General features: G+C 39.9%; 3 protein-coding genes and 1 long non-coding RNA gene across 5 annotated transcripts; 2 read left to right on the forward strand and 2 right to left on the reverse strand.

Moving 5' to 3' along the window:
* Positions 1–78: 78 nt before the first annotated feature.
* On the forward strand, positions 79–7,656 carry LOC5502798 (mitochondrial 2-oxodicarboxylate carrier). Its single transcript, XM_001623893.3, has 9 exons — positions 79–252; positions 1,438–1,591; positions 2,147–2,215; positions 2,514–2,579; positions 2,673–2,745; positions 2,840–2,887; positions 3,302–3,441; positions 6,253–6,318; positions 6,665–7,656. Exons 1-9 carry the CDS (start codon positions 195–197, stop codon positions 6,846–6,848), a joined length of 858 nt encoding a protein of 285 aa, XP_001623943.1. The 5' UTR covers positions 79–194; the 3' UTR covers positions 6,849–7,656.
* On the reverse strand, positions 7,426–10,733 carry LOC116610302. The gene has a single exon (XM_032371105.2). The coding sequence runs from the start codon at positions 10,600–10,602 to the stop codon at positions 7,825–7,827; it is 2,778 nt and encodes a 925-aa protein (XP_032226996.2). The 5' UTR covers positions 10,603–10,733; the 3' UTR covers positions 7,426–7,824.
* A 2,803-nt stretch (positions 10,734–13,536) lies between these two features.
* Positions 13,537–15,308, reverse strand: LOC116610301. Its single transcript, XR_004293296.2, has 2 exons — positions 15,077–15,308; positions 13,537–14,336 (listed from the first exon to the last, which is right to left on the reverse strand). It is a non-coding gene; the product is annotated as an uncharacterized LOC116610301 (long non-coding RNA).
* LOC116610300 (glycerophosphocholine phosphodiesterase GPCPD1) lies at positions 14,631–27,663 on the forward strand. 2 transcript variants are annotated; one of them, XM_048731568.1, is made up of 15 exons: positions 14,631–14,765; positions 15,226–15,398; positions 16,084–16,116; positions 16,384–16,494; positions 17,013–17,169; positions 17,892–18,027; positions 18,720–18,774; positions 19,528–19,617; positions 19,939–20,016; positions 22,048–22,102; positions 22,768–22,859; positions 23,580–23,645; positions 24,943–25,073; positions 25,322–25,618; positions 27,396–27,663. In XM_048731568.1, exons 2-15 carry the CDS (start codon positions 15,252–15,254, stop codon positions 27,415–27,417), a joined length of 1,470 nt encoding a protein of 489 aa, XP_048587525.1. In that variant the 5' UTR covers positions 14,631–14,765; positions 15,226–15,251; the 3' UTR covers positions 27,418–27,663. The 2 variants fall into 2 exon arrangements, with proteins under 2 accessions (XP_048587525.1, XP_048587526.1); XM_048731569.1 differs by lacking the exons at positions 14,631–14,765; positions 15,226–15,398 and adding an exon at positions 15,433–15,572.
* The last annotated feature ends 197 nt before the right edge of the window (positions 27,664–27,860 follow it).

Raw genomic sequence — 27,860 nt, forward strand, 5'->3', positions numbered from 1 at the left:
TAGAGACTCACAATACGGCACACTTGATTGGCTCTCTAATATATCCAATTAAAAACTCTATCTTATTTGAACCATGTTGACCGCTGACCTAATAATCAAAGCTTCACGTGGTGTTGTTCTTTCCGCTCTTGTCTGTTTCCGTTTCTTCCAGAACCCTTGAACTGTCGAGGATCAATGTCCTTATAAAGATAAGAATGACACACAACGAGAAGAGGATCGGGTGGCTTCAAGAGGGGATGATTGGGTTAGGAGGTTTGTGTGAAAACTGAAAACAATAGTTTTGATTCGGTGTCACTTTTATTGTTTTAAATAATCAGATAAAGTTCTTTTAGTAATGCACTAGTCATTTGAAACATCACCCCTATGGTCCCGGGGAAGTGTGGGGTTAACGTGGGAGTTAAGAGCACTTTTGAACAAGAATCTTTCCTGAGGGGGTGGGGAAATTGGCAGCTTTTCCCTCTAAGACTTGTCCCCACCATGGAGGCTTGGGGACTAACATCACAAAATGTACTTTGCAAAAGTTTCTGATTTGAGACTCTTTCTCTTCTGTAGCAACCAATTCCATGTATCAGCATGTGGCAAGCTGCATAGCAAAATGTGCAAAAACGAATATGAATTATAAATTATGCCAGATGAAAATTAATTTTTCCATTTTTTTGGGTAACTGTTATCTTCATTGTTATTAGAACAAATACGCTGAATGAAGTGTGCTGACTTTGAAAGATAAAGGCTTTTTTTCAGATGACTTGATGTCGATGTTTGATAGTTGCCGATAGTTTGCATCCCAGGGGGGAGGGGCATTTGACTGCATGTTTGTCCTGAGGGGGTGGGGGCTTTTCTCTGTTTTTTTTTTTTTTTTTTTTTTTTTTACAGCATCAAAGACTAATCCCCCACCCTTCCCCGGGACCATGGAGGTGGGGGTTTCAATTGACTAGCGCATAATGGGTTTGCCAATCACGCCAAACCACACAACGCCCCAGAAACCACAGTTTTGTCCCTAACAATGGTTATTTTATCCCTCTCACTCCAGCTGTGGGGAAAACAAGCAGCCCCCTTTCCTTCCTGTTTGTTTTTAATATTTCATCTATCTAATGTTGCTTGGCTGTTCCTTTGCATATATGCTTGCCTATGTCCCTAGGATACATGTTTCTATCAGGTTTTAGTATAAATCCACTCATTATCACAAATCTTGCAATTTCATTGGCTCCCGAACTCACTATCTGTTGAGCCATAGATAGCGGGTAGCAAAAAAAAGCAACAAAAGCAGTTATTTATTACTAAGAATTATTATATTGTCATTTATTTGAAGGTAGTATGTGAGTGTATTTATACTAAAACAATTAACTACTTGTTTTTGCTACGCACCATTGACTATCTATTACCTAAAGCACATAGTTTAATTGTTAAACATATTAACATGTTATTCTCTGTTTCCAGTTGGTGTGCTATATGGCACAACCAGCGTTGCTGTGGGCCACCCATTTGACACAATAAAAACCAAGATGCAAGCCCAAGCTGGTTTTGAAAAGACTTCAATGATCAAGTCCTTTATAAAGACAGTAAAAACACAGGGAATTAGAGGATTGTATAGGCAAGAAAATATTTACATCATGTTGGGCCACCTTATCTACATCTTATTGCATACCTGTCAACTCTCCTGCAAAAGGCGGAGGTCTCAAGATTTTTGGCCTCTTCTCTTGGCAGAGCACCAAATCTCTCAATTTTAGGGAAATTTATCTGGAAAAACTATTTATATAAAATCAACATTTTGGCTTATTTTCTATTGAAATAACTAAAACAATAATTTCTTGTGAAGCATAATTTATCTAATTGATTTATGCACAAAAGCTTTCTATACGGCAAATGCATGTGATGGTAGTATGCCCACACCTCCCCCAAAAATTAATATACCCCACCCCTCCCTCCAAAAAATTCTCAAGCCTTGAGATTTTCGGAGATTGACAGGTATGTTATTGGATGTGGAAAGCGATTTGGAGCAAATCTATTCCATGTGTTGCACTTAAAAATTTCCAGTACAATATATAATGTGCAGTACACAAAAGGCATCTTTCATGACAGTGAAAGAAGGCTATCATAACATCAGTGAAGCAGTGGCAATTTTAAACTTTTTTTGCTTGTTTCCCAGGGGCTGCGTACCTCCTTTATGGGGTTCCGGTATTTACCGCTCAACACAGTTTGCAGTATTTGAGGCAGCGTGAGTTGTGGGGTTTATCAATTCATTTACATTATAGCCAAATTCGTTGTTGCGCGACCTCCCAGAATCTGAAAATACCTTTCTTCGTTTGGGAATAGCACATAGTCAATCAAACCAAACAATTAAAACTAGATTAACCGCCCCCAAAGCTTGTGTCTGACTACGCGCTATTCCCAAACAGGACAAGGATTTTGGATTCCCCGAGGTCGCTCAACAAGGGATTTGGCTGTAATATCTGAGGTTTTATATATAAGCAGTGTACATTGTGTGACACATGAGATTATGTTGTATTTTCCAGGTACACATTTCTAAGTCATCACAGAACATGTACAAAAGAAATTCCTTTTACAGGGGGTTTACAACTGTGAGTCTTGATACAAAAATGTTTAGACTTTTTTAATCATCTGTAAAAAACAGCTTCAGTGGGACTGATAATAAAAGATTCCTTCTTTTGTAGCCGAGTAGTACTGGCAGGAATGTTAGGGTCGACTTCAAGGGCAATTATTGAGACTCCTTTAGAATTAGCAAAGGTACAGTAATGTGTGGGATCTAAACGTTTTAAATAAATATATGTCACTTTGTATGTTTGTGTCTGACTTGTGGATATTATTCCTTTTGTCCCAGGTGCGGCGCCAGACAGGGCAATCTTGGCAGTTCAGAGGGCTCTATAAGGTACTCTTTTAAGGGTGTGTATAAAATGAAGACCATATACATGAGACCTGACATCAAAAATACTGTAAAATGCAAACTATGATTGGCTGTAAAATCAACTCAAAATAGGGGTGAGGTAATTATCTGTTTTCAGTCTGTTTTTGTTGTTGTTGTAAATTTTGCTAGAAAATAGCCAGGGTTCAATGAGTTAATGTTTTAGTTGTATATCCTCAAAGCTCTAGCAACAAAAAATGCTAAGAACAAATTTCTTTTGACAGGTAATTTTTTAGTCATATTTTAAATAATTTTCTCCTTTACTTAAAAACTGTCTCCTACATTTACTATATTTTCAGGGATACAGAGGAAGTCTAGTCTTCCCATTCAAAGTGACCTTTATAAACATGCATGCTTACTAAGGTTAAATGCTGTTTTCAGGGATTTGGTGTTACCTGGTGTAGGACTATGGGATTAATGACAACATATTTTATACTGGTCGATACTGGAAGGAGGCACTTCCCTGAGCAATTCAAGAGACCACTTCTCGGACCATTCCTCACTTCAGGGATAGCAGCAACATATCCTTTAAAATAATGCTTGGGTTAATACTTCAAGTTAAAGACATGTTTATGAGCACCTAAGGTATGCATCTGGGGTTTGAATACTCAATAATGGGCCGTAGCAGGGGGTGGGGTACTAGGGGCATGCGCCCCCCCCCCTCCAATATTTTTAAAAATTATAAGGAAATGACCAGTAGGGTGTGGCCCCCCCCCCCAAAAAAAAAAAATATTTTCATAGTGTTTCTGTATCGTGCCCCCCAATAATTCAAGGTCTGCTACAGCTATGTCAATAGTCACCAGAATGACAATAAATGTGAAATAAATACTGACTCGTCACCAGAATGACAATAAATGTGAAATAAATACTGACTAGTCACCAGAATGACAATAAATGTGAAATAAATACTGACTAGTCACCAGAATGACAATAAATGTGAAATAAATACTGACTAATCACCAGAATAACAATAAATGTGAAATAAAAACTGACTCGTCACCAGAATGACAATAAATGTGAAATAAAAACTGACTCGTCACCAGAATGACAATAAATGTGAAATAAATACTGACTAGTCACCAGAATGACAATAAATGTGAAATAAATACTGACTAGTCACCAGAATGACAATAAATGTGAAATAAAAACTGAATCGTCACCAGAATGACAATAAATGTGAAATAAAAACTGACTCGTCACCAGAATGACAATAAATGTGAAATAAATACTGACTAGTCACCAGAATGACAATAAATGTGAAATAAATACTGACTAGTCACCAGAATGACAATAAATGTGAAATAAATACTGACTCGTCACCAGAATGACAATAAATGTGAAATAAAAACTGACTCGTCACCAGAATGACAATAAATGTGAAATAAAAACTGACTCGTCACCAGAATGACAATAAATGTGAAATAAATACTGACTAGTCACCAGAATGACAATAAATGTGAAATAAATACTGACTCGTCACCAGAATGACAATAAATGTGAAATAAAAACTGACTCGTCACCAGAATGACAATAAATGTGAAATAAAAACTGACTCGTCACCAGAATGACAATAAATGTGAAATAAAAACTGACTCGTCACCAGAATGACAATAAATGTGAAATAAAAACTGACTCGTCACCAGAATGACAATAAATGTGAAATAAATACTGACTAGTCACCAGAATGACAATAAATGTGAAATAAATACTGACTCGTCACCAGAATGACAATAAATGTGAAATAAAAACTGACTAGTCACCAGAATGACAATAAATGTGAAATAAAAACTGACTCGTCACCAGAATGACAATAAATGTGAAATAAAAACTGACTCGTCACCAGAATGACAATAAATGTGAAATAAATACTGACTAGTCACCAGAATGACAATAAATGTGAAATAAATACTGACTAGTCACCAGAATGACAATAAATGTGAAATAAAAACTGACTCGTCACCAGAATGACAATAAATGTGAAATAAAAACTGACTCGTCACCAGAATGACAATAAATGTGAAATAAATACTGACTTATCACCAGAATGAAAATAAATGTGAAATAAAAACTGACTCGTCACCAGAATGACAATAAATGTGAAATAAAAACTGACTCGTCACCAGAATGACAATAAATGTGAAATAAATACTGACTAGTCACCAGAATGACAATAAATGTCAAATAAATACTGACTAGTCACCAGAATGACAATAAATGTGAAATAAATACTGACTAGTCACCAGAATGACAATAAATGTGAAATAAAAACTGACTCGTCACCAGAATGACAATAAATGTGAAATAAAAACTGACTCGTCACCAGAATGACAATAAATGTGAAATAAAAACTGACTCGTCACCAGAATGACAATAAATGTGAAATAAAAACTGACTCGTCACCAGAATGACAATAAATGTGAAATAAAAACTGACTAGTCACCAGAATGACAATAAATGTGAAATAAATACTGACTCGTCACCAGAATGACAATAAATGTGAAATAAAAACTGACTAGTCACCAGAATGACAATAAATGTGAAATAAATACTGACTCGTCACCAGAATGACAATAAATGTGAAATAAAAACTGACTCGTCACCAGAATGACAATAAATGTGAAATAAATACTGACTCGTCACCAGAATGACAATAAATGTGAAATAAATACTGACTCGTCACCAGAATGACAATAAATGTGAAATAAATACTGACTCGTCACCAGAATGACAATAAATGTGAAATAAAAACTGACTCGTCACCAGAATGACAATAAATGTGAAATAAATACTGACTCGTCACCAGAATGACAATAAATGTGAAATAAAAACTGACTAGTCACCAGAATGACAATAAATGTGAAATAAAAACTGACTCGTCACCAGAATGACAATAAATGTGAAATAAAAACTGACTCGTCACCAGAATGACAATAAATGTGAAATAAAAACTGACTCGTCACCAGAATGACAATAAATGTGAAATAAATACTGACTAGTCACCAGAATGACAATAAATGTGAAATAAATACTGACTAGTCACCAGAATGACAATAAATGTGAAATAAATACTGACTCATCACCAGAATGACAATAAATGTGAAATAAAAACTGACTCGTCACCAGAATGACAATAAATGTGAAATAAAAACTGACTCGTCACCAGAATGACAATAAATGTGAAATAAAAACTGACTCGTCACCAGAATGACAATAAATGTGAAATAAATACTGACTAGTCACCAGAATGACAATAAATGTGAAATAATACTCACTAGTCAATCGCATGACAATAAACAAGATTTAATTTTGTTATTTTGCTTGACTTCTCCCACTCTTGCCTGGTGGATTGTGTGGCCTTTGGAATACATGAAGTCTCAAGTGCAGGGAAACTATGGAAAGTAAGCGAAAGAAAGAAAGAAAATCTGAAAACATACATCTTGGGATTTGGTGACAGTCAGAGAACTATCATTGTGTGCGTCTTAGACCTGTCACCAGGGTATTAAGGTGGGGGGAGGCTCATTTATCTTATTTAGCAGATCATTTCTCTAATGTACATGTAACTTACCTTTACCTCACAGTAGAGATATACCCATATTCCAGTTGTGTGGGGTACTGTAGTTCTTTTTCAAAAAGAGATATTTCACTTAAATTTTTCATAACTTATGTTGCCATTAATTTGTGACTTCTTTTTTAATTAATCTCCTGACGTATATTCGTTGTTATCTCAATTGTTTTCTTCACCAGAGAGATGCCAGTTGTTGCCCGGATGCGCCTGGTGTTTAGGGAGAAAGGAGGTTTCTTTGCGCTCTACCGGGGAATCCTTCCTGGTTCTATCAGAAGTTTCATGTCCAATGGTTGCAGTATGGTGGTCATGAGCTGGGCACAAAGAAAAGTCTCAGATTGGGGACTACGAAGCAAAATGGGTTGAGCTAGGATGAAGTTGGGGCTAGGATTATATTCCCAGGACCTGGGATGTTATGCCAGAAGTCACATCTTGTGTTCTACCAACATGTTAATAATGAATTGTATTATTGAGGCTCTGATGTCCTCCTTTGAGGAAATTACAGAGTATTATTATATGAATTTGAAATAGTGTACAGAGCCAATAACATTAGCAATTTTTATTTTTAGAATATCATAGGAAGCTTAGGATTATATTTTAATTGTTTATCTTAATTATTGCACCATCTGCCTTTCAAGCACTTTTAGAATAGAAAAACTTATACAAAATGTGTCACCAAAATAAGTCACCAGTGTACCATTACAATTTTACAATTATTTATTGTCTTTAGTTAAAAATTGTATATACAGTTACCATAGTTAGAAAATGTTTAGTATTTTTACATAGGTACTATCACCAAAGGATCTTGAAAAATTAAGAAGATTAAAAAATCTGAGGAAAAACTGGGTGACCCCCACCAACCTCCTATCCAATTTCTTTTTGGAATGACCATCCATATATTGTACATACAGCTACTGTCGTTAGAAATTGTATTTTTTTTTTCTTTTATTCCGATTTGGCCAAATTCCGAAGTTTTCTCAGATTTTTGGAATTATTTTATAACTTTACAAGATCCCTTAAAATACTATTGAATTTTAATAGCATATTAAAAACTATGTATTTGTTGTACACTCAGCATATTCAAGTCGAAAAATTCAATGAAAAGTTACAATTACAATTTTGTTTGCTTTAAAAAGTGTTGTCTAGAAAATAAATGTATTTATTTATCTTTAAACTTGTACAATAAGGTGTACAATAGTAAGATATGTAAACTTCAGATTTCAGTTTGAGCTGAATATGAGCTTCCTCTTCCTATGTCAGAGAAGGTGCTACTAGATCATGTTCTAGTCACAAAAAGTTTGAAGTCTGTTCTCCAATCTTTGGCAAAGAGGAACATGAAAGATCAATTACGCTTTATGAATGGGTGAAATCTGTTTTGCAGAGTATAAGCTTTAGCTTGCTCCTCCATAAACTTGCCATCAGCAATCTGTATGGCGTCATCTACAAGGTCAAGCACCAGTGTCTCCATAGTGAATGCAACATGGCAATCTGTGAAACCATCAAATGTCCAGGCTCTTCTGGAAAGAACTTGGCCTTGACCTTGAGGGCTGGGGCTGGCAGCATTAAATGCCCTGAGTGCACAAAATGCAGCCCAAGTGTCCTGTCTCTGAATGGCCGTGTTCTTATCCTTGAAGTGAATCAATGTCAGTGTGCTCTGCCTAGGGGCATGCAAAAGCATGATCAAGCCCAGTGCTGGACATGCTAAGGTGACCCTTGCATTTGAGAATGTGACAGCTTGCTCAACACCCAGGTGGCATCCTATCCAGTTCTCCTGACTTGCTGCTACGACAGTACTACCTGAGGTCAAGGAGAAGCCGTTGAGGCTACCGCAGATGTTACTGAACATATACTGGCTCCCTGTGGCGTCAATAATTTTGGTCACATCCAAGGCACAGGCATCCCCTTCCATGCACTGTTTGTACTCTGTTGTATTCAAAGGGTACTCAATCACATTCGTGCTTACTCCGACTGGCCTGAGATTAATGGTCACAAAAGACACATGTGCCTCCTTTGAAGGAGCTTCCTTGAACAATAAAGCGAACAGCAGTTTGTCACCGGATGGATCAAGGCTACAAGACATAAGCTTACTGCTAGGAATTCGGTGATGCTTGTACATCTGTGTTGTGTACTGAGCAAGCAGTTTGTTCTCTTTGTAGTATGTGACACAGTGGAAAGTAGCTCCATTTTCTGGAACATGACGAGGGGTGTAATAATACTTTACTTTGTTGTCACCAACCTCCTCGATCTTCCAAGGCTTCCCAAACCGCAGTGAGTTGATGAGAGTTTGAGTCTTCTTCCTCTTTGCTATCATGTCCTGTCGACTGAGCTCTCTGATTTTTCCGGCACCTTTAACAGTGTCAACAAACTCTTCCTTTTCTGAAGACTCATCAACAGGCTCATAGGTTAGCTCAGTCATGTCTAGCTGGTAGCTACTGATAGGTGTAAACCATCCAAAGCCAGAAAAATTATCCTCTGAGTACTGCCACATGTAAATATACCCCATGCTGTCAGCAGTAACCATGGTGACAGAGTTATTCACAAACTCAATTAGTATCACTGGGTGCTTGTGCGCCTTAAAGAGTTCCACTTCAATGCCAGCACTGATCTTATTTGGTGTACTGTTACTTATCTTTGGAAACAGCACTGCATTTTCACTGCCACTTGTATTTAATTTTAATATATTACCAGTTACCATGCCAACCATTATTGCTCCTTGTTTGCCGAGGAATGTGAGTGAGGGGTGGAATTCTGCGCAGCATGGTTTTCCGATGACATGAGTAACAGACATGAGGGGCCCCTCTGTTATCTTGAGGCTCTGGGGGTCAATTCTCAGTATACTAGTAAGATTGCTAGCTTTAAATCCCAAATTCTGCTCAACTGGTTCAAACCCGAGAACATTCTGTGACACTATAAGAGTGTTCCCAACAGACCACAGTTCTACAGTGCCTTGGGAGTTAAGCGTTAGGATCCGTGAAGTGTCCTTAGACCACTGAATGCTCATTATGGCTACATTTCCTTTAACAGACCTTAGCACTCTGGGAGGATAGAGCAGTAAATCCCAGACAACAACATCTCCTTGTATCGTGCCTAATGCAAGAAGGGCATGGTCTGAGGACAGTGCTGTACATGACACCCCCCTGTACCTCTTAGGTAGAGGTAAGAAAGTTGACACAGGGCTATACCCCATCCAGTACTGCGACTCAATATCACGAAACTGTTTGAAGGTCTGTGAGAGTTCGTTCAATGGCTTTTCGTCATAAGGGGTCTGCCCATGAAATGACAGCACTTCTCCATCAAAAGTGTCATCTGCTGTATGAGGTTTGCTTTCTGCTTCATCTCCAAGAAAATAAAGTTTTTGATTGTGCTGCCAAATATTTGGTCTTTTAACTCTCTCTTTTTGCATTTGCTGAAAGGTATTTGAGAGTTGTGTTCTAATAGCATCATCAGCGTTGTCAGGGGTCAGGGCATTTAGGATGATGCTAATCATGAACTGCTGTGCTTGATGATGAACATTAACACACTCGTCTGCTGCATCAGCCAACAACTCTTTGATAACTTCCTCCAACAATGTCTCTCCTACTCCATCAACAGCCTCGGAAAATTCCAACTCTGACTGTTCAGTGTCCAGTTCTTTTTTAAACTGGGCTGCAAAATTGACAACAACATCTTTTTTAAAAGGCTCAAAAGTAATAAATTCAAGTATATCATCTACCCAGGACCTGACAAAATCACGAACGAAGTAGAAATCTTCCAACTGCCAAGGTTCATACGATCCTATCCCCAACTCCCCTTTGTAAACTGTGTCAGAGATTTGCTTTCTCCTATTCTTCGCGTGTTTTACTCGACGAATCTTTTCCTCATATTGTGGAATCTTTTGACGAGCTTTTTCTAAGACAGCATTAACACTAGCACTGCTAACTCTTGATGTAGGCAGCTCTATTCCATCATCTTTGATTCTCGCTAACAATCTTTCACGTTCTTGTAATATTCTTTCCCGCTCTTCGTGGAGTTTTTGGAATCGTTCAGCGCGAATGCTCTTTTGCCTTTCGTATTTGGCTCTATGTGTACTAAGCGAACTGGGGAGCACATCCTTCCGTCTAAATCCTGTAGGCGACTCCATTAGAGTAAGTAAGAGAAAGACTTGTAAACATGTTTTTGTACTCGATTGGTCGCCATGTTTACTGATATGCCTCGCGGGAGTTCCACAGGCTACCCATAAAGGTTGGTTCTCACTAGGACGCAAGCGTAAGCGCAAACGGAAGCGCAACACAAGTGTGAATCGGTCAAACATAAGCGTAAGCGCAAGAAAATCAAGCAGTTGCGTTCTCTTGCGAGAGGAGAGTAGTTTATGCACTAGTCAATTGAAACCCCCACCCCCATTGTCCCAGGGAAGGGTGGGGGATTAAACTTTGACCCTGTACAAAACGGAGAAAAGCCCCTACCCCCTTAGGAAAAAAATGCAGTGAAATGCCCCTACCCCTCGGGGTGCAAACTATAAGCCTTTATATTTCAAAGCCAGTACACCTTAGCGAGTACATTTGCATCAATAACTATGAAGGTGACAGGTTTTTTTGATAAATGAAAAAATAAATCATCTTTGATATTCATATTTTTTCTTTCATATTTGTTTTCACCATGCAGCTTGCTGCAGAAGAAAAAGAGTCTCAAACCAGCAACTGACATGACTTTTGCAAAGTACATTTGTGAGGCTATTCACTTGTCCCCAAGCCCCCAGGGTGGGGACAATTCTTAGAGTCGAAAACATTCAATCCCTCCACCCCCTCGGGACAGATTCTTATTCAAAAGTGCTCTAAACCCCCAGGTAAACCCCACACTTCCCCGGGACCATGGGGGTGGGGGTTTCAGATGACTAGTGCATTAGTTTGTATGTGTTCCGTTAAAAAGCTGCCATTGTAGGTGCTTTCTCATTGACTAGAGAGACCAACCATTACCGGTGCATATTCAGGGTGTGGACAGGGTGCGTGCACACACCCCATTGACTGCCAAAAAGTGGGTCATTTCTTATTAGAGAATCATCAAATGCTACCTTTTTTCCAGGTGATACCTATGACCGTCTCCCCACCCTCTCAACCAATCCTAGGTATGTGCCTGCATTATTATTATTTTTTTTTTTACCTGGTCATTTTTTACTAGGTACACTGTGACACAGAAGCCATTTGGCATTAAAAAACAACAAAGTTGGTTCTATAAAAAAAGGTTGGTTTATGCTCAAGGGTTTTATTCCATGAAGTTATGCACATGGATGGACTTTATTTATTTTTTTTTTACTTGTGTACATAATGGTGTCCAATGTCCCATTGCTGTATAAAATGTGCTTTCCCAGCTAGCAGAGGCCTCTTTTCTTTGTATTTCGCTAGGCTGATGAGCGAAATACAATGTCGGCCTCTGCTAGCAGGGAAGAAATGTGCTCTGCAGTATGAGATGTATTCTCACTTGCTTAGTTCCTTGCAATCTCAGGCCAATGAAAGAACATATGAAACACTTGAGAAAAAGTCAGCCATTTTTAGCAGGTTGCTACTGCAACAGTGTTTATCTTCAGTGAAAAGATTTCCTAAAGGCTGTCTTCAATGTGTGTCACTTTCAGACTTATAGTCAGTTCTTTGAGCAGTGGGGCTCATTCACTTAGTAAGTGAACCATTTATTTTCTATGAGATATATTATTAACTTTGTTTAGTAAAGTGGTGAAGCTGGAGGTTCTTTGAACCTCTCCTGGCTACTGGATAATAGCCTTGTGTCTAGCTGCCGTGTCATTTCTTGAAGATGGTATTCAAAACCATATACCAGGCCCGTACCCAGGCCGAAGTTCTGGTCGGTTCTCAATAGACATGCTATTTGTAGACCAAAACTATAAAGCATAAGTTAGATCAGTCTGGTATGTAGCCAAATTCGACAATAAACATTCCTAATAATACTGCAAAGGCATAAAAAAAACTTTTTTTGTTTTTTCGGGGGTGGTCAGATCCTTTAGGGAACTATCCCCCCCCCGATGCAGAAAAAATTAGGTCCACTTTTTCAGATTTAGCACCCCCCCTCCCCAAGAAAACTTCTGGGTACGGGCCTGTGAACATCAAAACCAGTTTTTGCTTGCTCAAAATCTTGATTGCTTTTTTGAATGAAAACAGACTTTTAACCCATTGACTCCTGGCTTTTTTTGAGCTGAACTTACAAAAAACAGACTGAAAACAGATACCTCCCCCCTAAACTGAGTTTTATACAGCCCGTCAAAGTCAAACACAGCTGCACCTAGTCAGCGGTATCCAAGCTTTCCAACAGTGCTTTGCGGTCCCCACTTTTAATCCCTCGTCGTTGTGCTGAAGCCAGCACAAGTTGATCCTTGCTTGTATTTTTCATCAAAAATACAGCTATGAGCATATTAGGAGAGTGTCTCAAGACATCATGAAGTCCATTGGGGCATAATTGAGTGCTTTGCTTATGGATATTTGCAAGCAAAGGTGGATTCATGATGATTTTTTCTTGTTTGGCTTTGCCTGGATGAGAAAATAATTTTCTAATGAATCACCACAGCTCTCCTAAATGCTGTCTTTCTGAAACCAAATTGATTCCAAAATTGTTTACACTGCTATTCTGGGTCTGTATGACCTGGAATTGATTTGTTTGGCTTTGGGGTGAAAAGACTTATAAAAAAACATCTGACTTTGGGGAGAGGAGTGTTGACTGGCCCTCCCCTCGTGAATTTTTCCCTGGATCTCCCAGAATGCTTTGCAATCTGTAAAGGCATCTTGGTGGTTTTACAAGCCTTCAAGGAGTGGACATTATGTTTTGAGGCCATGGAAATGAACCTGGAGGATCAGAATAAAGGTATCTATTTGTGTCTAGAGCTGTGTTTGCTGATCTCTCTCCCTTGTGTGGTATTTTGAGCGTTTTACTGAGAGGGGTGATTCTGCTTTTCTTTCCTTGTTCGATTTGAAATTTGTCAAAGAACCTGTGCTATTATTTGGCTTAAGAGGAGTTGCCAACACCTTGGCTGGATGCATATCTTCAAGACCATTTATCCCTTAGACTGATGCCTGAGTATCTTCATCTTGTTGTGTTTATTTTGCATTTATGATTTTTTTGAGTTGTGGGTACTTCCCAAAGCCGGCACAGGCCGGTTGAGGGGTCAATGTGTTAATGCACTATAAAGTTTTTTAGAAATAGAGGTGAGGTTCTTGAGCATATAGATGTTTAGTCAGGCCGCAAACATATTTATGCCCGCGAACCTCAACTTTATTGCTATAATAACTCACATGAGGCCCAAACTCGGTGAAAAGCTTATTTTTGAATGTTTGACGCCTATGGGGCTTTCTTTGGTCGTAGTGGTCTGTCGAGGTCTGACTATCTTTTCTCATCTTATTATCTATTGCCAGTGTTATAAAATAACACATATTTGTGATGCTGCATCATTGCTTTTCGCATGTGTGACGTGAATTGCTTCTGCTTCATTGCTGGGCCCGGCACCACTCGTATTTCCAACGCTTCCAAAATTAGTTCCTTGCCCTTTCTCAAAGTCATGTTCTTGTTGTAGTCTAATTAGCGCTGGTACAGTCTCCCGTTGCCAAGCTATCGCTAAGTGTTTGTCACCGTCTACCAGTTCTCTGTAGATCACCAGGCATGTATCTTCATAGCGCTGATAAATGAACTTTTGTAGTTCTGAGCCCGTTTTACGTCTTGTCATCTATGGCCGTTGTCAGAGATGTTAGAAATGGCGACATTTCGGATATGATCAATGGCGGCCATTTTATGTCTTGTCCGTGTGATCGAAGCGCTTCAAATGTTCAAAACGTCCAACCAAGCAAAATATGGAATCTTTTAAAGGCCAAATCCACCATTTACCTAATAAATATATGCGAAGTAAATAACAATACAGTGCTTTTGTCGTCAGTGTCGCAAATGATGCGAGCAATCACCTCTGTTTACAACGTTACTCGACTTGAAATTTAGGAGGGGAGGGGAGGGTGGATGAAAAGCACTTCTTTGTGTAAAATGTAGTTTTTCTTTGATACCCATTTACTCAAAACACGAATTTAATAAAATTAAAACCGAGTTATTTTGTAAAAGTCGCAAATATATTAAAGGTAAGATCTTGAGTTTCTTAAAAAAGCAAGTTCCACCTAACCCCCCCTCCCCGCCCAACTGTTTTTGGTGACGAGCCCGCGGTCGCAAACTAAGTACTTGGGAAAGATATCCTCTATCTTTGCGATCCACGACAATTCTGAGCATTTTAAGTTCGGAGGTTAAACGGCATGGTGTTATAAATACAAGGTACGTACAATTCCTTATCTCTATCAGCTCGTTACAAAATTTCGTTTTGTACGGGTTGTAATCTATATTTACTTATGTTTTTTTTTACGTGATGGCAAATTTGTTGTTTAGCTTATAAGCTTAATTAATATTTATGACGGCCAATGAACCAAGAATTTTCTTATATTTAACTTTGAAGCCATCATAGCTTTATAGTCGAATTGGAAGTGCATTGTATATCTACATGCTGAGCCTTGTGACCTCTAATAACTTGTAGTTCTTTAAAGGTCACTTTTAATCAGTTTATGCAGTCACAAAAACCTTATGAGTACCTGTTAGAAGACGTTAGAAAACCTAGTGCGATGTTTTTTTCGTATCATCAAATGATATATTTGGCTACTGTAAAGTCGATTTGTGACTTGCTTGCTATTTGCCAAGGACCAAATGTGCTCCTTAGACCAAGATATTTCTGTTCTTGTAGGATTAAAAATCCTTTTATAAGAAGCCATGGAATGTGGGTCAATCGAAGTCCAACTGCACTTCCACAATGCTGATGGGTACCCTGTGGAGATATATGGTGATACAGAACACAAGTCCTACATCATCCGAGTGGAAACTAGAGACTTATATAATGATGCCAGCAATCCTGCCAAGGTGGGAACTAGGGTCATTAAGATCCACAACACTGCCAAGACGATGACGTCCCACACGTGTTATATTGTGCATCCACTCTTGCCGGCATTGTGTACTGTTCATGCTTTTTCACGTCCTCTCTTGGCCTGTGCACTGGCAAAAATCAGTGTGCGCATGCAATCGATCATGTGTGAGGTAGCGTCCTCTTGCTGGCGTCATGGATCTAGATCACTACTATGTAACCTTCTATAGGAAGTATTAAACCTGAACTTAGGGTGGGGGGACTGGGCAGGGAGATAGTTGAGCTTTTTCTCAAATTGATATTTGCAGTTAATACCGTTGTCAAATTTATAAACACAGGAAGTTTAGCTATACTTGGAATACAGTTTTTTGATATTTGTGTTTTGAAATAAGCACGAAAACTGGATCATTACATTGTGTTTAATACAAAAATTTTCCTCTCTTATTATTTCCGGACTGCCTGTATTTTTCAGATGGCTGAATAAGCTAGAAAACTAGGTAGCTAGTATGCATCCGACTTGGGTTTTACATTGACAGGACAAATTGTGGACTTAACAAAAATTGTCAACACATGAAAGGGTTGCTTATATATTTTGCAGACAAATGCCAGGGTTCTCTGTGTTGACTCAACTGTTTCTTGTAAAGTGTGTGTTATTATTGATCATGAGTCTTTATTTTTTTTTAGCAATCTGGCATCAATGAACAAGTTAAGCTTAAGGTATGACTACAGTACTTGTATTATTGAAGAGGGAAAGTTAATTATCCCATCAACAAGATTTTTAGCTTTTTCTGCCACGTAATGTTAAAAACATTTCTTGAATTTCTTTGTATCTCTGTATCTTTGATCGTTATCAAGATCCATCCCAGTTTCCATTGTGTCTTGTCTTTCTATCCTCAAAGTGAGGTGTTTTTTAAATATCTTAGTCATTTTTATTATGGCATTATTAGATTTTTGTTTACTTGTTGATTGTTTGTGCTGCTTTAGGTTCTAGAGGGATTTGACTGCTTAGAGGCTTCAGGGGAGGACAGTGAGCACCAGCTAACTGATGCAAACTTTCTCACATTCTCCACAATGACAAAAAATCTGTCAAACTTGGTAAGAAGACAGACTCTAGGGGAGGGGACCCTCCATAAAAGTAGACAAGGAAGATTTTCCCCTTCTTTAAAAAATATATATATTTATAAAATATATATGTATAAAATAATATGTGTGAAATTCTACCAGCTGCTATCTATTAGGGGCTGTTCAAAGATTCTTTCAATTCTGCTATCCTCCAGGGATTCTCATCATTATCCAATAGCAACCAGACTTTAAGACTAGATGACAGTAATAAAAAGTTGTCAGAAAAGAGATGTGCCTATCACCTCCATCTGTTTTAAAGGGGGAGTCTCCCACCCTCACTGGTGGTTGAGAAACACTTTTTACAAAAAAAATTTGGAGCCTAAGAGTTGACACCATTTGGGCAATACATATGTCAGATACACACATGTCTTTTGTTGCAATAAATTCCTGAGGGGACTGTTACAGACCTTACTGATTTAATTATTTCTTGCCATAGAACAATACATAAAGGACATGATGATTATTAACAAACTATGACCATTCCAATACAGGCTCTTTGTATTAGCATATTCACTCCTGGCCATACTAGTACCGACCCTACCCTGGTTGGTAAAGGCTATGTCACTGCTGCATACTTGACAGGCAGTATAGGAAGAATCACAACAACAATCAACAACTCAACAGGATTCCCCATTGGACATGTTAAAGGTTTGTATTGGAAAAAAGATAAGACCTATTTTATTCATAGGTGCCAAATCGCCACTTCCAGCTTCCAGTACACTACCTACCGGGGGGGGGGGGGGGGGGGGAAGGGGTTCTCCATAATCTGTGTTTGGTTCCAAGTTTGCTATGTTATTGGTAAAAACAGTACCCAGGGAACCAGATGCTAGAATACCTTTTCAGGCTTCGGGCGAGTTTTCCAGACATGCTTATTGGATTAATTTCAAACCAGCAGTCTTGCCAGATGCCACTAAAGACCTGACATACAGTGATTTAACCGGATGTCGGGTCTCTGGTTTCCAGGGTTTGAAAATGGGAATAAGGCAATGATTTGTGAAATTGTTTGTCTTTGACTTTATCCCACCTAAATCGTGATTTGAAACCTTGAAATTCTTGACAATACTATTAAAAATTTTAAGTGTCTGGTCTTCTAGTTTCTATTTCACATTCCGCCTTGATATTTGATATTGGTTTGGACATTCCAAAATTAAACTCTGTAAATGAACTTATTTATAAAATTTCAAAAAATTGTTCCATAATTTGTGATTGCTACCCCCCCTCTCCCCTCGAACCTCTATACCTGTGTTATCCTATAGGCAACCAGTAGGTAGTTGTCATGCAACTGGCCACTAGGCAAACAATTTGACTGGTGTTTGTTTATTGGTTATGTCCCAGTGAAGGCATGATATTGACTGATGTTTGTTCATTAGTTGGTTATGTCCTGGTGAGGGCGTGGTCACTTCCAGAAGGCGCTTCTTATCACCCCTCTGAGTCCATTGAGAAGAGCATGTCTGGCCCGTTCTTGTGTGGTCACAGGGGAGCTGGCGAATCTTTTAATACTACAACGTGAGTGAGAGTGATTATGAAACCCTTTCACCTCATCTCTTTAATAAAATTTGTCATTCCCGAAGGGATTTATGTCACCCTACAGAGGGAATTAGAAATTCCGGGAATTGGGTGGTTAAAAACTTTTTGGTTATAGTATTCAAGGTATGGATTCTTGAGTCACACATTTTCCATTTTCTGTTTTTTGGCTCAACCGAGTAGCCTGCGTAGCAAGCGCAAAGAGCTGGGAAAGATGAAGATGCCAAACAGAGCAAAAACACCTTATCTGTTGTCTAAACTACCTTTTCTGTTTCTGCACCCGACTTCAATTTTATTTTTATCCTTCTGCTTTATTTGCCTTACAGCGAGACCTGTAAAACCTTGAACAGTTGATATATGTATGGAATCGCTTGTTTTGACCAATCACATGCGAGATATCCAGACAGCCAAATAGGAACATGTCTCAACAAGTCTCAGCGCCAAAATCCTTGCTTTTGATTCATCACAAGACGATAATCATTCCACGCATATTTTTGGTTTTACTGGTCGGACTGTAAGTTTTCTTATTGGTTTTACCCTGCGACCCAAACAGATGTCTTGTAAGAAGTCTTATTTAAAGCACAGCAACAGTGTCTAATAAAATGTCAACCCTAAGAGTTACTTATTTAATAGTGGATATTATTGTGTTTGAATTTCTCATTTGTTTTACACAGACCTTCAGAATTTCCAGAAAATACAATAGCGGCATTTAAAGCAGCAAAATCGCTGGTAAGCAAAACTTCTTATATTAACTATGCAACTTTTCAGGGTGTTCGCTTTGTTGAGTATTCGTCTTTCTCAGGGTGTTCACTTTGTTGAGTATTCGTCTTTTTCAGGGTGTTCAATTTGTCGTGTATTCGTCTTTCTCAGGGTGTTAACTTTGTTGAGTATTCGTCATTTTCTGGGTGTTCACTTTGTCGAGTATTCGTCTTTCTCAGGGTGTTCACTTTGTTGAGTATTCGTCCTTCTCAGGGTGTTCACTTTGTTGAGTATTCGTCTTTTTCAGGGTGTTCACTTTGTTGGGTATTCCTCTTTCACAGGGTGTTCACTTTGTTTAGTATTCGTCTTTCTCAGGGTGTTCACTTTGCTAAGTATTTGTCTTTTTCCGGGTGTTCACTTTGTCGTGTATTCGTCTTTCTCAGTGTGTTCACTTTGTTGAGTATTCGTCTTTCTCAGGGTGTTCACTTTGTTGAGTATTCGTCTTTCTCAGGGTGTTCACTTTGTCGAGTATTCGTCTTTTTGCGGATGTTCACTTTGTTGAGTATTCGTCTTTCTCAGGGTGTTCACTTTGTCGAGTATTCGTCTTTTTGCGGGTGTTCACTTTGTTGAGTATTCGTCTTTCCCAGGGTGTTCACTTTGTTGAGTATTCATTTTTCTCAGGGTGTTCACTTTGTTGAGTATTCGTCTTTCTCAGGGTGTTCACTTTGTTGAGTATTCGTCTTTCTCAGGGTGTTCACTTTGTTGAGTATTCGTCTTTCTCAGGGTGTTCACTTTGTAGAGTTTGATGTCCATGTGACCAAGGACCATGTGCCCGTCGTATTTCATGATGACACAGTCAAGTTATCCGTAGAGGTACAGTACTCTTCAAATTTCGAGGCCAAGGTCATCACCATAAGCAACCCATTGTTCAGGATCTATCTCTCTAAGTTGTGAAATATAAATAAGATGCCTCCTTGAAATGTTTCTTTAGCAACACACGTATAATTTCCACTACCGAACAAATTGCTTCTACGTATTTGCTTATTCATATAAAGCAGATGTTCGAATGAAATAAGAAGCCTTCATCACCCCCACATTTTTCAACATTAATAGGCTAACTATACAGGGTGTTTATGGTACGTCAAACCTGTTTTTTTAAGTCTATGTATTTATGCAGCACTCTTGTTTTTTCAGACTTCAAATCAAAAGTTTGCCATTGATTTTGAGATCCCGGTGAAAGACCTCACATTTCAACAGACAAGACATGTTAAGGTAACTGTGGCTTGATCCTAAACTATTAGATAACTGTGACCAACGTTTATAACATCAATAGCTCTAGGAAAATCAATCAACACAAGGCTGGAATGAGATGTTTTCCATCCTTCGCCGGTGCTTTGAAATGCTCGAAACGTCAGTCAGCTAATCGGCTTTGCAAAACATAACATGCAGCCTTGATTTATTCCCCTGATTTCGCCCCCCCCCCCCCCCCTTCACAGACTACCTCCTCCTTATTCTAACTAACAGCTTGTTTGTAGTTTTTTATATACAGTACCCTGCCAGCAGAGCCTCCATCCTGTTTGTATCAGTTCACTTATCCGTGTCGCGTGTCTGTTATTTCACGTTCTCGTTTGTTTGTGAAAGAACAGAGACGCGACACGGATAAGTGAACTGATAGAAACAAACAGAAAGAAAGCTCTGCTAGCAGGGTATTTTTCATATAGAGTTATTCGGTGAATTTTGTTTTTAAATATTTGGGGTCCTGTGGCAAGCGTGAAGGCCGAGGTGCATCATTTCCCAATAGCCAGCTAGCAGGCTATAGTCATACCATCATCAGCTGTAATCATGTCAGATTAACATATTTACCCCTGATCCACTGTGTCAGAAGCCCTCGCAAAAAGGGGTCTATGATTTTATAGCACATTACATAGCACCTAAATTGCCTTTCATTGAGAACCTCCATTAAGCGGCCGCATTAGGCGGTCCTGAGGGTAGCTACCCTCCTGCAAAGTGCTTTTTGAGTCGCTCGTTTCAATTTCTCCATATCAGCATAGGAAACAAGCGACACAAAAAGCTCTCCGCAGGAAGGTGAAGGGTAGCCGCTTGATGGAGAAACCACTGTATGTTTACTGGGTCCTGTAGTATGCCTTGGTTTGTTGTGTAATTAAATTTAAACTTTCCGACAAGTTTCCATAAACCCTCGGTGTATGTTTTCTCCAATAATGGGCAAGTTTATACCCTATTTCAGTCACACATGCACCTTGTGGTTTTTGTTTCCGAGTAGGGAGCTGTTTCGCAGTTAAGGTACAGTAATGCTAGCAGCAAAATCGTACAACTTTTGTGGCAGCATTGCTGAAAAAAAGTTTTTAAGTGAAGTTGCGCATTTTCCTTTCGGCGAACCAATTTTTGTCACAGCAAGTTTTTTGTTGCAAGTTGAACAAGTTTGCTGCAGTAAGTAGAAGGGTTCTATTTTTTGCAACAAAACTCGGAGATGTAGCCCGTATTACTACATCAACCCAACTTGTCTCGCAGCAAAAAGACGTCAAGCATACTCAAGCAGTTGCAAAAATGTTTGTGATTGGTTGAAAGAAAGTCACACATCGGTGTCACGGAGCAAAAAGATCGCAGATCAACAGCAAGAACAAGTCTATCCTATGCTGCGACAAAAGTTTGTGCGCCGGTAGTAAAACGCGCAACATTGCGAGTGCTGCCACAAAAGTTGTACGATTTTGCTGCTCGTATTACCGTACCTTTACAAAGGCTGTTAGACCGCCAACCAACGAGAAAGCTCCCAAAAGCATTTGGCACCAAAAAGTAGGCAAGCGATACATACCCAAATGCAAAGTAAAAAAACAACAACGCAAAGCTCAAAAACGATTGAAACATTTAATTGTTGGCTTTACAAACATCGGTATTTTCTCGGTGAGGTTAGCAAGAAAAGAAAGGCAATCCGCTACAGGGGCATTGCCAGGGGGTGCCCTAGGGGGGTGGCCCAGGGGGGCCGCCCTCCCCCCCTTTCCCTCTCTAGCAGCCAAAAATACAGCAAATGTATGAGACATTATCTAAAACACAAGATGAAATGCCTTGAAAGGGCCTTCTGGGCCCCCTTCTGTTAAAATCCTGGCTACGCCGCTGCACTATGATATTCTTTTGGTTGTGACCAGTCTGATACCAGGTGACAGATGGAATTGGAAGAATTCATGATTGATGTCTCCACCAAAAGCGATTGCTACTAGTAAATGAAAGGCACTGGGTGCACGTGTGACTGAAAACGGGTGTAATACGTTTGATTTGATTCAATTGAAGGTCTGGCAACGAAGTGTAGTTTTGGACGATCCGGAAAATGACAGCGTTATAGATGGTAAGGAACCAAGCTTTGTCAACTTTAGGCAGTGCTGTGTGGTACAGTATATACAGTAGGGTGGTTAAAAAAATTAAAGGGGGAAATGACAGCGATATAGATGGTAAAGAACCAAAGTTTGTGAACTTTAGGCAGTGCAGGGTGGTACAGTATATAGAGTAGGGTGATAAATAAATAAAAGGAGGGAAAAACCAGCTATATAAACAGAAAGGAACCAAGCTTTGTCAACTTTAGGCAGTGCGGGGTGGTACAGTATATAGGGCAGGGTCGTAAATAAATAAAAGGGGGGAAAAGACAGCAATATAAATGGTAAGGAACCAAAGTTTGTGAACTTTGGGGAGGTGCAGTAGTGAGTTTTTTTTATAAAAATTATTTCCGGAGGTTCATTTGTAAGTTTTAGCTGATATTCTTCTAATGCTAAAGAGTAGTCTAGGAAAAATTTTTTTTAAAGGAATCTATATTTTATCTTATCCAAGACTGAATAGTCTTTTCCAGTAGCTAATCAAGGAGTTTTGATGGTTATTCTTACAGGAATTTCCTTATTCTTCTTTATGGTTCAAAGCAAAAACTCGGCTCATCTTAGATCCGCTCATGAAAATTGCTAGATATTATTTAAAATTCTAGATATTATTAATAATGTTGTCATTATTTTCTCGTGGTTTTAGGTTTTACAGACAAGGTTGTTGCCGAAAAAGCTCTCTTCAAAGACCCCTTGAAAAGACACCACGAAAAAAGTTTGTTCCCGACACTCAAAGAGGTACATGTGTATAGAGCTAGAAACACGTGTAGGAACATAATCATCTTCCAAGTACCAAGTGTGAAAAAGTATCCTTTTCCATCGGCTGATTTGAGGAAGGCAATGCAATATTTTCGATTTAATTTGGTAAAAAGGAGTAAACTTTGTTTTCAGATGGTTATTTCGAGATTTTAACTCAATTGCCTTCCAATATTACATGAAAACAAAGGGGTGGCTGACATGGGCACTTTAAGGTCTATCCTATATTCCTCTCAAAATAAGGAACAATCTTTGTCATCCTAGCAAAGTCCCAAGTATGAAAAAGGTATTATCCCCAGAAACGGTTTATAATTTTTTTTTTATAATGCATGTAAAGTTGACAAATATTTTTTGAAAATAAACATTATATAAGTAGCTACAATACTGAAAGACACCAAAATATGAAGGAGTGAATGATATTATTTGTGAATGATATTATTTGTATGTCATGGTAATTGATTGTGGTAAGGTGGCAACAAATTTGTAAAGGTAAATTATAATAACCTAAATTAGAATCACACTAAATTCTCAATACACGCTTTTTATATAAAAAAAACTGGAGAAAAAATGGCATTGCAAAACGACGAACGAGAATACGATAAAAATAAAAAAGGAGGGCAGATGAATTAGTCTTGGAGTGTCCAGGTTTCTGGAGTATTTATACTTGCTAAACAGCTGAATGATTTTCCGTGTGTTTCGCAGGCGTTTCTAGAAGTTTCAAGTGAAACTGGGTTTTTCATTGAGGTGAAATACCCTATGGAGACCACGGTAAGAGTTCAGTTACCCTTACAAAAAGGAATGGGAGGGGAGGTGTCAATTAAACTTTTTTCGGCACTGGAACGCCATACCAACCCATATATTTATTGTATTAAAAGCATCTATTGTACGGGAGAAATACCACCCTCATGACGCCTTACAGAGTTTGAGATCTCAGCCTTGGCTTTGCCTGGTGGCTTCCCTAGAGGGGGGGTGGTGGTTATCAGCCCCTGTTTGTGTCTAGGGGCGCCGTCAAGGGTCTGTAACCCTGACCATGGGTCTAGGGGTGCCGTCAAGGGTCTGTTACCCTGACCCTGGGTCTAGGGGTGCCGTCAAGGGTCTGTTACCCTGATCCTGGGTCTTGGGGTGCCGTCAAGGGTCTGTTACCCTGACCTGGGTCTAGGGGTGCCATCAAGGGTCTGTTACCCTGACCCTGGGTCTAGGGGTGGCGTCAATGGTCTGTTACCCTGACCCTGGGTCTTGGGGTGCCGTCAAGGGTCTGTAACCCTGACCCTGGGTCTAGGGGTGCTGTCAAGGGTCTGTAACCCTGACCATGGGTCTAGGGGTGCCGTCAAGGCTCTGTGACCCTGGGTCTAGGGGTGCTGTCAAGGGTCTGTAACCCTGACCCTGGGTCTAGGGGTGCCGTCAAGGGTCTGTAACCCTGACCATGGGTCTAGGGGTGCCGTCAAGGCTCTGTGACCCTGGGTCTGGGGATGCCGTCAAGGGTCTGTAACCCTGACCCTGGGTCTAGGGGTGCCGTCAAGGGTCTGTAACCCTGACCATGGGTCTAGGGGGTGCCGTCAAGGGTCTGTTACCCTGACGCTGGGTCTAGGGGTGCCGTCAAGGGTCTGTAACCCTGACCATGGGTCTAGGGGTGCCGTCAAGGGTCTGTAACTCTGACCCTGGGTCTAGGGGGTGCCGTCAAGGGTCTGTTACCCTGGCCCTGTGTCTAGGGATGCCGTTAAGGGTCTGTAACAATGACCCTGGGTCTAAGGGGGTGCCGTAAAGGACCAAATGTCTGAATTAACATACCCAATTTTAAGGAAGAAAATAACCCATTTTTCAGATCCTGTTTGGGACGGAAATTATCGCGAAGACAAGATCATAAAATCGAAACCTGTTCAGGACAGAAAGGCTTGATTAACCCGGTTAGGATAAATAGCTTAAGACATATATCTTGTCTAGGTAAAGTAAAAAGACCCTACCCTATCCAGCAGCACGTCCCTGTATAGTAAATATAGGAGAGTGCCCCTCCCCAGGTGTGGATTCCTACTAATGCATAACTACTGCTTGTCGTTCATGTGTGCAGGTCAGCGGTAACGTGGACCATCTCTGCACTGACGGTAACATACTCGTAGACTCCATCCTTAATGTTGTATTCGAGAATGCGGGCTCAAGGAAGGTCTTCTTCATCTGCTTCGACCCTAATATCTGTACTATGTAAGTTGTTACTTGACAGTGGCGGCGAAGCTGGTATAAAAGTCTAGGGAAAGGGGGAAGAAATTATGGCACTTAAAATAGTTGGCTAACGGGAATCGTTTGACATTTTGGAATTTCTAAATCGCTTATGGGAAGTTTGAAGTCTAATCGAGTAAATTTGAAGGTTGAGTCAAATTGAAGTTGAATCTGTTCAAAGTTTGAGTCGCTCATTTCTTTCATGGAATTCAGTGTTCTCTTTTTTTACCCAGGTTAAAACTCAAACAAAACCGCTTCCCTGTAATGTTCTTGTCTTCCTGTGAAAACGACCTATGGGTGCCATATAAGGACATGCGAACCCGCAATATAGCGTCAGCGGTAGCGTTCGCCAAGTCCCTTGGACTGGATGGGTTGTCGCTGTTCTCCACAGCCTTAATGCAGGCTCCAGCAGACATTGACAGGGTAAAGAAAGAGGGCCTCACGCTATCAACGTGGGGTCATGAGAACAACCAGGCAGAGAAACGACAATGGCAGCACGAGAAAGGAATCAGATACATTACATTAGACAGGTAAAGGTTGTGACTGGACATGTGTATTACTTGCAGGGTGTGACTGGAAATGTGTATTACTTGCAGGGTGTGACTGGAAATGTGTATTACTTGCAGGGTGTGACTGGACATGTGTAATACTTGCAGGGTGTGACTGGACATGTGTAATACTTGCAGGTTGTGACTGGACATGTCTATTACTTGCAGGGTGTGACTGGACATGTCTATTACTTGCAGGGTGTGACTGGACATGTGTAATACTTGCAGGGTGTGACTGGACATGTGTAATAATTGCAGGGTGTGACTGGATATGTCTATTACTTGCAGGGTGTGACTGGATATGTCTATTACTTGCAGGGTGTGACTGGACATGTGTGATACTTACAGGGTGTGACTGGACATGTGTAATACTTGCAAGGTGTGACTGGACATGTGTATTACTTGCAGGGTGTGACTGGACATGTGTAATACTTGCAGGGTGTGACTGGACATGTGTAATAATTGCAGGGTGTGACTGGATATGTCTATTACTTGCAGGGTGTGACTGGACATGTGTAATACATGAAGGGTGTGACTGGACATGTGTAATACTTGCAGGGTGTGACTGGACATGTCTATTACTTGCAGGGTGTGACTGGACATGTGTAATACTTGCAGGGTGTGACTGGAAATGTCTATTACTTGCAGGGTGTGACTGGACATGTGTAATACTTGCAGGGTGTGACTGGACATGTGTAATACTTGCAGAGTGTGACTGGACATGTGTAATACTTGCAGGGTGTGACTGGACATGTGTAATACTTGCAGGGTGTGACTGGACATGTGTAATAATTGCAGGGTGTGACTGGACATGTGTAATACTTGCAGGGTGTGACTGGAAATGTGTAATACTTGCAGGGTGTGACTGGACATGTGTAATACTTGCAGGGTGTGACTGGACATGTGTATTACTTGCAGGGTGTGACTGGACATGTGTATTACTTGCAGGGTGTGACTGGAAAAGTGTATTACTTGCAGGGTGTGACTGGACATGTGTAATACTTGCAGGGTGTGACTGGACATGTGTAATACTTGCAGGGTGTGACTGGACATGTCTATTACTTGCAGGGTGTGACTGGACATGTGTAATACATGAAGGGTGTGACTGGACATGTCTATTACTTGCAGGGTGTGACTGGAAATGTGTATTACTTGCAGGGTGTGACTGGACATGTGTAATACTTGCAGGGTGTGACTGGACATGTCTATTACTTGCAGGGTGTGACTGGACATGTGTGATACTTACAGGGTGTGACTGGACATGTGTAATACTTGCAGGGTGTGACTGGACATGTGTAATACTTGCAGGGTGTGACTGGACATGTGTAATACTTGCAGGGTGTGACTGGACATGTGTAATACTTGCAGGGTGTGACTGGACATGTGTAATACTTGCAGGGTGTGACTGGACATGTGTAATACTTGCAGGGTGTGACTGGACATGTGTAATACTTGCAGGGTGTGACTGGACATGTGTAATACTTGCAGGTTGTGACTGGACATGTCTATTACTTGCAGGGTGTGACTGGACATGTCTATTACTTGCAGGGTGTGACTGGACATGTGTAATACTTGCAGGGTGTGACTGGACATGTCTATTACATGCAGGGTGTGACTGGACATGTCTATTACTTGCAGGGTGTGACTGGACATGTGTAATACTTGCAGGGTGTGACTGGACATGTCTATTACTTGCAGGGTGTGACTGGACATGTCTATTACTTGCAGGGTGTGACTTGACATGTTTTATCGTTTGCAGGGTTTGTGATCTGTTGTCCTGATGAATGGATGGTCATGGATGGCCTCATGGATGGTCCGATTACTGGACTGTGAACAAGGTCCAAAATCAGCACACTCATATTCTCATCTTATTCTCATAAATCCTTAACGAGAGCACATATTTTCATATTTATAAGGGCTAGAAAATGACTGTAATGCTTTTTTCTAATTCTTTATTTCCAAAGCAACCTTCCATTTTTTAAGACTGTGAAATAAATACAATAAACTTTTCATAATTTACTCTGAAATGCATTACTCTGGTGAATCTTGTCTTGAACTGCAGCATTCTTTTAGGACCAGGATGCTCTGCGCGCTACTTATATAGACCGACATGCATTGCGCGTTCTTGATTTAGAAACTAATGCTAATAAATACTGCTAGTCGTGTTATGATGCGTTTTTGAAATGGACAATGCTCTTTCCTATTGTGATTTCGGTCTCTTTGA

Source organism: Nematostella vectensis, chromosome 8, assembly GCF_932526225.1.
Source record: "Nematostella vectensis chromosome 8, jaNemVect1.1, whole genome shotgun sequence".
NCBI lineage: Eukaryota > Metazoa > Cnidaria > Anthozoa > Actiniaria > Edwardsiidae > Nematostella > Nematostella vectensis.

What these genes read in the sequence shown, in the direction of transcription:
- LOC116610302 (XM_032371105.2), bottom strand. Translation starts at nt 10,602, where the DNA reads ATGGAGTCGCCTACAGGATTTAGACGGAAGGATGTGCTCCCCAGTTCG.
- LOC5502798 (XM_001623893.3), top strand. Translation starts at nt 195, where the DNA reads ATGACACACAACGAGAAGAGGATCGGGTGGCTTCAAGAGGGGATGATT. An exon ending in GGGGATGATTGGGTTAGGAG is followed by an intron (nt 253 to 1,437) that starts GTTTGTGTGAAA and finishes CTCTGTTTCCAG; the next exon opens with TTGGTGTGCTATATGGCACA. An exon ending in ACTTCAGGGATAGCAGCAAC is followed by an intron (nt 3,442 to 6,252) that starts ATATCCTTTAAA and finishes GACTTCTCCCAC; the next exon opens with TCTTGCCTGGTGGATTGTGT.
- LOC116610300 (XM_048731568.1), top strand. Translation starts at nt 15,252, where the DNA reads ATGGAATGTGGGTCAATCGAAGTCCAACTGCACTTCCACAATGCTGAT. An exon ending in ATGCCAGCAATCCTGCCAAG is followed by an intron (nt 15,399 to 16,083) that starts GTGGGAACTAGG and finishes ATTTTTTTTTAG; the next exon opens with CAATCTGGCATCAATGAACA. An exon ending in GAATCTTTTAATACTACAAC is followed by an intron (nt 18,028 to 18,719) that starts GTGAGTGAGAGT and finishes TGTTTTACACAG; the next exon opens with ACCTTCAGAATTTCCAGAAA.